At 50.7% G+C, this 11985-nt stretch overlaps 2 protein-coding genes across 2 annotated transcripts in view; one reads left to right on the top strand and one right to left on the bottom strand.

The window, feature by feature from the left end:
* LOC109377459 (integrin alpha-D-like) overlaps positions 1 to 4913 on the top strand; it is a 25006-nt gene extending 20093 nt beyond the window's left edge. Inside the window, exons 18-27 of the mRNA XM_019633802.1 lie at positions 326 to 442; positions 545 to 624; positions 714 to 797; positions 2673 to 2751; positions 2857 to 2964; positions 3062 to 3145; positions 3326 to 3439; positions 3586 to 3687; positions 3951 to 4061; positions 4529 to 4913. Of these exons, the coding sequence (XP_019489347.1) occupies positions 326 to 442; positions 545 to 624; positions 714 to 797; positions 2673 to 2751; positions 2857 to 2964; positions 3062 to 3145; positions 3326 to 3439; positions 3586 to 3687; positions 3951 to 4061; positions 4529 to 4642 (993 nt within the window). The 3' untranslated portion in view covers positions 4643 to 4913. The remainder of the gene's footprint in view (positions 1 to 325; positions 443 to 544; positions 625 to 713; positions 798 to 2672; positions 2752 to 2856; positions 2965 to 3061; positions 3146 to 3325; positions 3440 to 3585; positions 3688 to 3950; positions 4062 to 4528) is intronic.
* Positions 4914 to 5406: 493 nt separating this feature from the next.
* On the bottom strand, positions 5407 to 6250 carry COX6A2 (cytochrome c oxidase subunit 6A2). The gene is made up of 3 exons (XM_019633821.1): positions 6106 to 6250; positions 5819 to 5955; positions 5407 to 5717 (listed from the first exon to the last, which is right to left on the bottom strand). Exons 1-3 carry the CDS (start codon positions 6179 to 6181, stop codon positions 5634 to 5636), a joined length of 297 nt encoding a protein of 98 aa, XP_019489366.1. The 5' UTR covers positions 6182 to 6250; the 3' UTR covers positions 5407 to 5633.
* Between the last annotated feature and the right edge of the window lie 5735 nt (positions 6251 to 11985).

Genomic DNA, 11985 nt, shown 5'->3' on the forward strand with positions numbered 1-11985 from the left:
GCAGCTAAAAAAAAAAAACAAAAGTAGAAAAATGTTGGTAAATGATGGGTACTCGTGGGTTTGATGTATTTAGAGTTTTTACTTTTGAATGTGTTTTAAAATATCTATAATAAAAAGTCTTTTTAAAAATAGCAATACATGAAGCAGGGGAAACGAATATATCTGGGATTTCTACATAGGAAGGTAAGGGTGACCAGATAGTGTTGTAAGGATTTTTTAAGACCAGAAACTTAAGGCAGAGTCCGGGAAACTGTCACTGCTTCATGGGGTCTGTCTGGAACACTAACGAATGCTCCCGGGCCTGTGTTCACCGGCCCTCCCCTAGAGCCGGCCGCAGGCGCGCTCCCTGCCCCTGACCTGTGAGAGCGCCCCAGCGGGGAGCCCGGGGATCGGCAGCGCCCGCTGCAGCATCAAACACCTCATCTTCCGCGAGGGGGCCCAGGTCAGCCTCGCTCTGCCTGCTCCTACTCCACTGCCCTTCCCCCTCACTCCTCGGTGACCGCCCCGTCCCACCCCCATACCTGCCTACCTGCCTCTTCCTCAGATGACCTTCACGGCCACCTTCGACGTCTCCCCCAAGGCCCAGCTAGGAGACCGGCTACTTCTGACGGCCAATGTGAGTAGGTGAGTGGGGCCAGACATGGGCAGCACTCCTTCCCGCCCAGCCTGCTCTTCTGGGGCACTCTCCAACTGGGCTCCTCTTCCTTCTGCAGTGAGAATAATTCCCCCAGGACCAGCAAGAGAACCTCCCAGCTGGAGGTCCCCGTGAAGTATGCTGTCTACTCGGTGATCAGCAGGTGCCACAGCACAACCTGGAGAGGGTGCTTCTCCATCACTGATGGGGCTCAGGGGGGCTCTCAGTCCTGGAGCCACTGAGCACCTGGGATAGTTAGGTCTTCTCACCACCCTTTCAGTCAGTAGATGATGCTGCCAGCAGCACTTTCTAATCAATCCCTGGGTGTTTACTGTGAACTAGCTATGACAATAAGAAGAGTGATTTCATCTTCCATCCTACATTTAATGAGGTTCCAGTTCTCAGAAGCCCCAAGACTGTCCTGAATTTCCTAACAGATAGGAGACATGTCTCTGTCTTCAAGGTTCCTACAGCCTTTTGGGGAGCAAGGTTACCCTGAGCCAAAGCAGAATCTCATCCAAGGCCTCTCTGTGGTTCTGCACCATGAGTGATGTGAATTTCTAAGAGTGGGATAGGGTCTCCTGTCAGAGGAGGCCTCAGCTAAACTCCCAGGGTCCCTGGCATTGGACTGGGCCTTTGGCATTGGAGCGGGACAGTTCTTTATTGCAAGGAACCGATTTACAACTTGCAGGGCTCTTAGAACTCCCCTCTTCCTGTCCCAGCCCCCTTTGGAATAAGGATAGAGGGAGAAATGAGCTGCCTGCTACAGAGGCTGCTGTCAGGGAAAAGCTGGGTGAAAGGAAGAGGCCGTGACATGGTGCCCAAGGAGGGGCAGACAAGGGGCTTGAAACTAAGGGGTCAAAGCCCAGCGTCTAAGCAGACATCTTCCTGGCATTTTCTATGCTTCAGGCACAGCGATGTGGTTGCTTTCCATGAATTCATGTGACATTTGACAAGGATGTATTGAGCCTCTGTTATGTGTAATCAAAACCAGACTAAACCCCTGGCCTTGTGGGGCGCTTGTGATACGAGCAGGCCCATTGGCTTAGCCTGGGTGTATTCCCCGGCTGCTTCCACCCAGGTGTCTCCGCAGAAGTCTTCCTCCCGCCCAGAGGCTCCCACGCGCAGTCTTACCTGCACACTGGGCACGGTCTGAGCTTGCTTGTTCAGTGTGCACAGGGGTTAGCACGCCTCCCTGCAGGGTGCTCACAGGAAGGGCAGGCCATATCTGAGCATGTGTGGCCCTACAGTTCAGCTGTCCTCTGCAGATGCGACTCCATGGGTAGGGGCACTCAGGGGAGGGGGGGTCCCAGGATGAGACTGGGGCATTTGTGGGGAGCCCCTCGGCAGAGGAGGGATGAGACTTCAGAGTGGGAATGCTGGTCTAGGATTTGGACTGTGCAGGCAGAGGAGAGGTACCCAAGGAATAGAGCACGGAGGGGCAGAGGTGAGACCAGCCACCCCTGTGAGGGGTCAGGTCGGCCAGTGGGTCTCAGGCATGGGCCTGAGGAGGCATTGTTACACCAAGGTGCAATGAATAGTCTGCTGTGGGCTCTCCCCCACCTCCAAGCCGCAGGCCCAGAAAAGCCAAGGAAACAGGAAAGAAGGGCCCCAGGGAATGGCCAGTGTCAACCCCAAACCTTGTGAATCTCCCCAAACCCTTGCTGTGTCCCCATGCCCATCCAGCCTCCTCTGTGCCCACGAAGGCCTGAGAGGAAAACTGAGCCACAGAGAGGGGAAGGCCATGGCCTCCCCTCACCCAGTGAGTCAGGGCATAGCTCTCAGTCCCTCTCACTGCACCACCAGCCTAGCCCCACCTTGGCAGTTTCCTGTGTAGGCAGCTTCTGCAGGCCCCTTGCACTCAGCTCAAAGCCTAGCCCTACTCCCTAAGTCTTCCCATTGCTCCAAGTCAGCCACAGACGTCATTCCAGGGCCCCCAAGACCTCACTGACCACCCGTCCTATTATGCTTCCAGCCAGAGCCTCCTCAGGAGGCCTCTGTGGAACTTCAAACCCACCCATGCCTCTTCTCTCCCCAGCCATGAAGAGTCCACCAGGTATCTCAACTTCTCGGCCTCAGGGGAGAAAGAAAGCAGCATGGTCCAGCACAGATACCAGGCAAGTGGGGGCAATGAAGGAGCATGGGCTGGGGCAGGGGCCCAGGAGCCAGAGGTGGGGGGGATGCGGCTTTGGTGTGGTCCTGCCTTACTGCCCTCCATGCAGGTCAACAACTTGGGTGCCAGGGACCTGCCCATCAGCATCAACTTCCTGGTTCCTGTGGAGCTGAACCAGGTGTCTGTGTGGACAGATGTAGAGGTCTCCCACCCCCAGGTACTCCTCCACGAAGGCCTTTCCTCCTGTAGTCCCTGAGTCCCTCAGGAACCCTGATGTCCCCACTGAGATGCTTGCTTTCTGTGTCTTTCCCTAGAACCTGTCTATTCAGTGCTCTTCAGAGAGAATAGCACCCACAAAGTCCAACTTTCTCGCTCACATTCAAGAGAACCCTGTGCTGGTGAGGACCCTAGGCTGTCCCCACGTTAAGCCACACAGCAGAGGAATTCGATTCGGGAATCACACTCTGTTTAGACGGATGTCTGCTGAACAGCCTTCCTGAATTCAGAGGTGGCTGCTCCCTCAAAACAGACCGTTCAATGCTGTCTCTGCCTTCACACCCACCCTCCCCTGTCCCTAGAACTGTTCCATGGCTGACTGCCTGCGGTTCCGCTGTGACGTTCCCTCCTTCGGCATCCAGGAGGAACTTGACTTTATCCTGAAGGGCAACCTCAGCTTCGGCTGGATCAGCCAGGTGTGTAGGCCCAGCAGCAGAGTCCCGCCCCTCACACTCAGGTGGTGCCTGGTGGGTCTGGGCCCATCCATCCTCAAGCTAGGACACATCTCTGCCCTGAGCCTCCCCCAGAGCTAGTTTTCCAGCCATCCTGCCCCCTTTTGCAGACATTGCAGAAGAAGGTCTTGGTCGTGAGTGTGGCTGAAATCACGTTCAACAGATCTGTGTATTCCCAGCTCCCAGGACAGGAGGCGTTTCTGAGAGCCCAGGTAGTGACTGTGTGGTGGGCAGTGGCCAGGCTGCTAAGGGGGCTTCTGAGGCTAAATCTGTGAGTTGGGTGGGTGGGGGCTCACATCCTGGAAGGAGGGAGGACGGAGGTCCCTGGGTGGGACAGGGGCCTAAGTGTATCTGCACCTCACCCCTTGGAGTCTGGCCTGGAGAAGGAGGAGGGTTGTTAAAGGTCGGGGAGCCTGGGAGAGTCTGGGGCAGCCAGAGGCCTGACCCTTCATGATGGGGGTCACCGCCACTGCAGGTGGAGACAGTGCTGGAGGAGTACGAGGTCCACAACCCGGTACCCCTCATCGTGGGCAGCTCTGTGGGGGGCCTGCTGCTGCTGGCTCTCATCACAGCCACCCTGTACAAGGTGCGTGTTCTCTTCACACACTTGACACCACCAGCATCCCACCAAAGCCCTCCTACAGACAGGATGGTGTAGCAGGAAGACCCATACAATATAGTCAGGGAGGCCTGTGTGGAAACTGTGCCTCTGTCTTACTGTTTAATGTCAGGCAGTTTGCTTGACCTCTCTGAGCCTGTTCCTCAGTTTTGAAATAATAATAATAATGCCTCCATCACAGAGTGGTAAAGAAAGGCAGAAAGGAGGGCAGGGTATGTGGGCAGGTCTGCAGACCACAGAATCTGTGCCTTTATGCCCTAGATCATGTGTTGAACCACTGTCCTGGGAACACGTGACAGCTGTCGTTCACATAAGTGTCCTGGCACACAAAGACAAGTCCATTTAGTTCCCTTCTGCTCTGTCAGCTTCTTCCTTACTCTCAACTTTCTTCTCTGCCTTCTTACCCAATTCTCCTGGTTTACTTCCCCTCATAGCTTGGCTTCTTCAAACGTCAGTACAAACAAATGCTGAACAACAAGCCTGAAGACATTGCCACACTCAATGAGAAGGATTTCAGCCACGAGGCCCCACATCTGCCTTCATCCTAATAACCCACTTCCTGCTCATCTCTAGCCCCCTGGTTGGTGTTGCTTAGCCTAGAGATCTCTTCTGTGGGAAGAACTTCCGCATCGATCTGGACTGAACTAAGCAAGTTACCAGATCTATGCTACCTTCCCAGGACCTTGAGAGACTTTTATGTTGTGACATATCTGTCAGACGTCTTCAGTGACAATCCACCTCTTACAGAAGCAGGCATGATGCTAGCATGCATTTTCCTGTGTATGGGAATTGTCACATTAAATGAGGATGTTTGTAACATTTTCCTTGTATGAAAAAGCTCTAATTCAGAGACCTGATTGCTATTGTCAGAAGGGATGAGTGAACCTGCATGTGCGTTTAGAGAGCGGTCTCTCTCTCTTGGGTAACGGGGGCCTGAGACCATCACTTCTTAGTGGTGTCAGGGGAGGAGGCCAGAAGAAGTTTTCGATGTGTGTTGCTCATGGGTTTCGGCCCAGGCTTCAGATTCAGTGGGAATGGCAGGTGAGCAGACTGTGTTAGAAGGTGAATGAAATGCCCAGAGCTAGTTTGAACCAATGCCCCCCTTGAACGGGGTCCCAAGAAGCCTGGAGAGCCAGGCTTCCAGAAAAGAACATCTGATTTCCCCAACTAGACTCATAAGGGTGGTCATGGAGAATGACCTTTAACATATTCCACATTCAGCATTAGGTCACGAAACCTCACACAGAGGGCTGTAGATCCTGTGTTTGAAATAAGGGTTGTTTCCAGATTTTCGGAATTCACCGAGTCATTGTGAAAGCCGTTTAGAGCCCAGAGCCCTGTTTATTAGGTGAACAAGGAGGAGAGGGGATCCCCAACGTGTTCATCAAGGATGCGCACCCCCCAGTCCCTCCCGAATCAGGCCTTGGGGAGAGCAGGAGCGCAGACCGCATTGTGCGCATGCGCCACGGGGAGCGCACCGCCCACCCCGCGGTCCTCAAGGCTCCTGCGGACGAGCGGCTTCCGCACCTTTAAGGGGCCTCAGGGCCGTTCGTAGCCGGTGGGCAGAGGGTTGACGTGGGGATTGTGGAAGAGAGTGTGGTTGCCGTCCCCCCAAGAGTAGGGCTGTGGAGAGAGGGAGAGCGAGGTGTCAGCCTGGGGGTCCCCCTGCACCCCCAGATCCCCGCCTGCTCCCGCCCCAGCGCCAAGGCTTCGGGCCTGCGTACCTTCGTGCGGATGCGGAGATGGTGGTAAGGGATGAATTGGGGGCGCTCATGGTGGCCCGCGTGCAGCCAGGAGTTGAGGGTGCAGAGGGCCACGCTCGGGAGCGCCAGCACGAAGGTCAGGAGGCGCCAGGTGCCAGCTGCAGTGGGGACAGGCAGGGGTGAGGGAAGGGGGGGGGCAGCTACGCAGGGTGAGGGGGTGTCGCCAGGACCCTGGGAAGCCTTAGAGGTGGCAGGGGATACAGGGGACAAGGTCAGGAAGCCACAGGCCCAGGGTCGGCCCCACTCACCTCCTGCTCCTCCGTGGTCTCCCTTGGCTGCGCTCGCCAAGCCCCGACTCAGGGACCTCAGAGGCACAGCCATCATGGCGAGAGAAGCTCGGACAGACACCACTGTCCTCTCACTCCCCTTTACCGAGACCTAGCTTCCCCTCCCCTCTTTTTGGGCCAATCACCTGTTGAGTCCATAACACGGGTGGCTATTTTTAGGGGTTTTCTATATTTAAAATGAAGCCTGCCTGGCATGAAGTCCTTCTCTGCAGACAGCTGGGGTCCATGCCTCTCATTTAAAATGCAGTGCGCCATTCTTTTTATAGTTGCAGGGAGCTGTTTTGTTCAGTGCTGTATTCCCGTGGCTGGCACACAGTAGGCTTTTAATAAATATTTGTAGAATGAATTGTCCTTTCGAATCTCAGTTTTTTCTAATCTGTGAAATCTATAATAATTTGTGTTTTAAATGATGTTCATGAAGTTTAAATAAAGTAACAGGGGTATGCCCACTTAGAATCTGGCACATAACAGGACCTCAGTATATGTGTTAGTCACAGTTCTTTGCAAAGAATAGAGCTCACTCTTAACTAGTGTTTAGAAGATAAGCAATTGAGAGGCTTAGGTAGCGCATAGTATCTGTGGTCTGGCCGGAGAGCACTCTGTTGGGGCATATGGGGTGGGCATTGAGACACCACCCCTGTTCACACTTCTGGACACTGGATTCCAAAACCTTCCATCAGTGCTACCCTGGAAAGCCAGATTCTTTCACTCTCACCCTCTCTTGAAAATGGATTCTCCACGAAGCTTACATCCTCGATTTGCTGTCTTGTGAACCAGAGAATCCTATGCACCCTAACTAGCAACACCAAGGTCATTGCCTGTGCTCTAGTTTCAAGAAAGGCTGGGTAATTGAATTCTGGCTTCTGCCTCAAGAGGACAGGAATTGTAACTTAGAGAAAATCCCCAAATAATAGGAGGAGTATTCAAAAGATGTTGGGCAGCCACAAATTGGACAGGTGTCTACTGCTAAGTATATTTCAATCTGAAAAATCGGACTACTTAGAAGAAAAAGAAGAAAGCCCAGGCAGGCCTGAATGAAACTGCACCTAAGCAGGTCACTAGAAAGCTGCAGGAGAGGGCAGAGCTGACGCCAGCCTTGTTGTCTGCTCTGCCCTCAGAACCAGCACGGAGCCTGGCGTGCAGAGGGTATTCTAAAAATATGTATTGAAGGAATGCTTAAACCATGTATCTGGTTAACCGTACAGCCCAACAAGATGCCTCCAGCTTTGATGAAGAGCTGATGTACCTGATAAGAATACACAAAAGAAAAACGAATGTTATGCACCTAATCTAAACATATAGAAGAAAAATAAGGAAGGTACATTTCAAAGTAAGTTTAAACTGAATGTAGCTTTTGCTTAACTTTCTTTCGCTTTTATTTTTAGTAACCTTGTGTCACAGGCAGTTGTTATAGAGTGTCTAACTCCTTCCTGAGCTCTCACTGAGCTATTTTGGAATTCTTCCTACAGTTGCTTTTTCCCAGTTGGACTTTGGAATTGCTGCGGAGAAGATGGGGCCTAATTTCAGTTAAAGTTACTTGGCATTGCCCTCCACACACAATCCCCACAAACCCCCTCCCTACTTATGATATGGCTCTTGGAGAAAACAGAAAGAGGGTTTTTTACCTGAGACGGTTCTAGGCTCCCCTCTGTGCACTCAGTTTTGTTGGTCACTGCTAAACAATTCCAGGGTATTCCATCCCTTTGTCTCAGCCTGGAAGTACCCACTGAGAGGTTTTCTTGCTGGTACTTGGTGACTGCCCCGAGGGCTGCTGCCCCCCTCCTGGGGTGCCCCTGCGTACCCAGCGGCTTATCGCTGTCCGAGGCTGATGGTGATTTTGTCTGAACCACCTCTGTGTAGTGGCATTGCAAAGATGGCTTCCACAGTCTTTCTACCTCATCAATCCGTGAGTTCTCTCTCACACAATTAATTAATTGGGCTGCCGCCAAAGCTTCCAATTTCTGGAGGTTTAGGTTTTTCTTTGCTTTGGGCAGAGAGAAGAACACACTTACCAGGTGTTAAGTAAGCCCCAGTGGGCAGCATCCCAGCCCCGCTTTCAGACATTCATATTGGTGGTAAAGGGTGTGGAGAGATGGCAGTTTCTCTTGGGCCTCTTTCCTGGGATGCTACGTACCATGACCATATTTTCCAAAGCACAGAGAAATCCAACGTGTGATCTACTAAATATAAATTTCGTTTATGGGGGCTCTAGGACAGAACATTTGAAATTGGAATTGTCCCAGAAAGATGACTGAATGATGACACAGAACAAGAATGGTAAAGAGAGATGGAGCTAAGACAGAATCCGGATCCATCCTACCAGTGGCCTGATAACAATAGGATGAGAGGGTCTAAAAGGAGGCTATTAGGTCTCTCTGCCCTTGGAAGGGATAGAAGCTTATAACGGTGGGCATATACTGTTTTGTCTCATATGCGCAGCATAGTCACGCCTTCTTCTCACCCTATTTTCTTTGTGAAGTCACCTAACCTCCTCTTCTTTTCAGTTCACAGTTCAGGTGGGGTTGACGCCCTCCTCTAGCTCACATGATCCAGGCCTAGCCAATCATTCTGTTCTGGCCAGAGCCACGGGTTTGGGAGGGGCACAGGTCCGTGAGTCTCAAATTGGGGACTTTTTTCTTGGACTATTGAGACACAGAAGTGCTTCAACTGGACGTGGAGTTGCGGGAGCCCCATGCTTCTGGTGGCTATCTGGCTCAAATTAAAAAACAGAGTCTAGCAGCCATTTCTAAACACAGGCCTCTCACGTAAACTGAACTTCAGAGGCCAGCACTGTATTCCTGCCATCTGAGCCAGCAAAACATCCTTACAAAAGAGTTCCTGGAATTGTATTTCAACCAATAGGAATGAGGCTTTCCTTGTCCAATAGGAGCTGTGCAGCTCTATCTGACCAATCAGAACAGTGCCTTTTGGACCAAACTGCAAGGATATGGAGTTCTTATTTCAATGAGGACAGACCAATCGGGGACCACCGGGGTGGAGACTTGTCTATATAAGCCAACACCCCTTGTGACTCAGAAAATGTCCTTTCTCTTTCCACTGATGGCTCCTGGTTGCAGTTGGGGACCACTGAAGAATAGGGTGGCCTCATAACGCTGCAGTTTCACAATTGAGCTGTGATACTATTGGCTGTCTCACACAATTGAGCTGTTTGCACTGAACAAGTATCTTTTTCCACTGCACCCCAAATCGGGATTCCTGTTGGTATTGATATTGGAGCCAAGGACCATTGGTTAGCACTGATTAAGTCAGAGAAACTGAAACACAGATTCCTTTCTCAAGGGAAAGCTGAAAGGGGCAGTAATAGGCATGCCTGTCCCACCCTTCAACCCGATAACTTGCCAGGGTTCATGGAGTGCCCTATGAAAGGGGCTTGGCAAAGGCGTGTGTTCAGAAATGCTGCTCCAGGTAAGGCTGCAACCCTTTAGCTTTGACCCAGTGAGATCCTGAGCCCGCATATCTCCTGCGTGACACCTGGAGGTGCAGCCAGGTGGGGACCAGTTACTCCCACGCTCGGGAGATAGCCGGACCTCTAGCTCCTGTAAGGCCATGGGACGTTGCAGAGGCCCCAACCCCGGGAGGGCCCACCCCCACCCCAGGGAATTTTGCAGCTAAGACGCCGCTTCCCCGCAGCTAGGAGCTCTGCTCTGAGAAATGGAAAGTTCAGGCTCCGGTGCCGGCAGACTCTCCTGCGCTTGCTGGGACATGGAGTCCTCCGCAAGGGGCCTGGGGGCTGGAGGATATGGCCCCCGAAGCCCCAGACTGGGATGCCGACGGTCCCCAGCATCCTCACCCAGCTTCAGCCAGGGGGCGCTCCATTCCCGGCTCGTCCTGCTGACTTCTCACTTCCCCAAACTCTGCTCCCACCTGTGCGGTGACGAAAAGGCCAAAGCAATGAGTCCACCACAAACAGCCCCGTGGGAATCGCCATTCAGGTCCCTTCCGTGAGGCCCCCGCAGCACCGCGACCCCGCCCATGAGCACGCTCCTCGCCTCCACTCCCGGCGCGCGCCTCCTCTGGGAGTTGGGACAGAGGACGTGAGGTGCCCCGGGCGGGACGACCGCGCCCCCTAGCGGCTGGAGCGTGGGGAGTTGGGCGAGGCTAGAAAGCGCTAGAGGTTATTTAAGATGGCGAGGTCAAGGAAGGACACCGAGTGGCAGGGCTGGGATTAGGGTGAGGCGAGTGAGGTGCCTCTGGCACAGAATTTAAGGGGGCGCCCCAAAATTTAATAAGCAAGATAAACGACTATTAATGCAGTATTTCAAAAAAGTAAAAATGTGAAAAATCCATTGAGAACAAAATGTCAAATTTAAAAATAAAAACAGCATTCAACTCCGAGTTTTCACGACTCTCCTACACTCACCTCACCCTAATCATGGCCCCGGTTCTAATAAAACTTTTTTTCATTAAACTTATTGGGGTGACATTGGTGAGTAAAATTATATATTTTATTTCAAGTGTACATTTCTGTAATACATCATCTATATATCACATTGTGTGTTCACCACCCAGAGTCAGTTCTTCTATCACCATGTACTCCACCCCTTTACCCTCTTCTACAATCCCCACTCCCCCTTACCCTCTGGTAACCACTAAACTATTGTCTATGTCTATGAGTATTTGTTTTTTTGTCTTGTTTGCGTGTTGCTTTCAGTTTTATATTCCACATATGAGTGAAGTCATATAGTTCTTGACTTTTTCTGCTGACTTATTTCACTTAACATGATGAATCTCAAGATCTATCCATATTGTCACAAATGGCACTATTTCATCTTATAGCACAGTAGTATTCCATTGTATACAGGTTTTGCACTCCAAATCCACCCTTTTGCAAATCAAATTGCAAAAGAATGATTAATAGCATCTAGTAAATGTTCATGGGTTGATGGATCTGCCAAAATATTTCTTGCACAGAACTTAATTTTTGAAAAACGAAGGTACAATGGAAAGTTAACCAGTTTGTGTGACTGTGCCAACAGTTAGAGAATGAAATGTTTCTCTAATTGCAGCAATAAACATTCAGGGAATGGTGTGGCATGAAGTAACTGCACATTCTACGGTACTTCAAATATTTTTTGTGAATTTCTTCAGAGATTATTGCAGAAATTGTATGAAGATAATCTGGAGGAAGCGTAGTTTGTTTTGGACAATGTAAGCCTCCACAAAACCCAGGAAGTACGTGATCTGGTTGGTCAGACAAGACACACTTCATTATTTCTACCACCATACTTTCCAATGATGAACCCCATTGAAGAAGTTTTAAAAAATTAAGTTCTGCTTTAGAAAATAGTTTGTCAGTTCCTCAGATGGTTGACCAGAGAGTGATAACAGTCCAGCAATTCTACTCCCAGGTATAAATACACCCAAGGGAAATAAAAGCATATCCCCCAAATATCGTGTACATAAATATTCATAGAAGTATTATTCATAATAATCCTAAAGTAGAAACAACCCGAATGTCTGTCAACTGATGAATGGGTAAAGTGTGGTCTATCCATAAATTGAAATATTATTCCCAATAAAAAGGAATGAAGTACTGACCCACGCTACAACGTGGATGAACCTTGAAAACATTATGCTGAATGAAAGAAGCCAGGCACGAAGGATCACACACTATATGACTCCATATATATGAAATGTCCAGAACAGGTCATCTATAGAAATGGGAAGTATAGTAGTGGTTTCCTAGGGAGTATTATGGACTGCATGTTTGTCCCCACTCCCCAATTCTTATGTTGAAGCTCAAACTCCCAATGTGACTGTATTTGCAGATAGGGCTGGCAAGGGGGTGATGAAGGCTAAATAAGATCATAAGGGTGGAAC

The sequence above is a fragment of the Hipposideros armiger genome, unplaced genomic scaffold, assembly GCF_001890085.2.
Source record: "Hipposideros armiger isolate ML-2016 unplaced genomic scaffold, ASM189008v1 scaffold_1413, whole genome shotgun sequence".
NCBI classification, from domain to species: Eukaryota; Metazoa; Chordata; class Mammalia; order Chiroptera; family Hipposideridae; genus Hipposideros; species Hipposideros armiger.

Bases quoted from the DNA above. Each gene is read 5' to 3' on its own strand.
- COX6A2 (XM_019633821.1), bottom strand. From the start codon at position 6,181: ATGATGGCTGTGCCTCTGAGGTCCCTGAGTCGGGGCTTGGCGAGCGCA. The intron at 5,956-6,105 runs GTGAGTGGGGCC...TCCCCACTGCAG, and splicing joins AGACCACGGAGGAGCAGGAG to CTGGCACCTGGCGCCTCCTG. The intron at 5,718-5,818 runs GTACGCAGGCCC...CTCTCTCCACAG, and splicing joins ATCTCCGCATCCGCACGAAG to CCCTACTCTTGGGGGGACGG.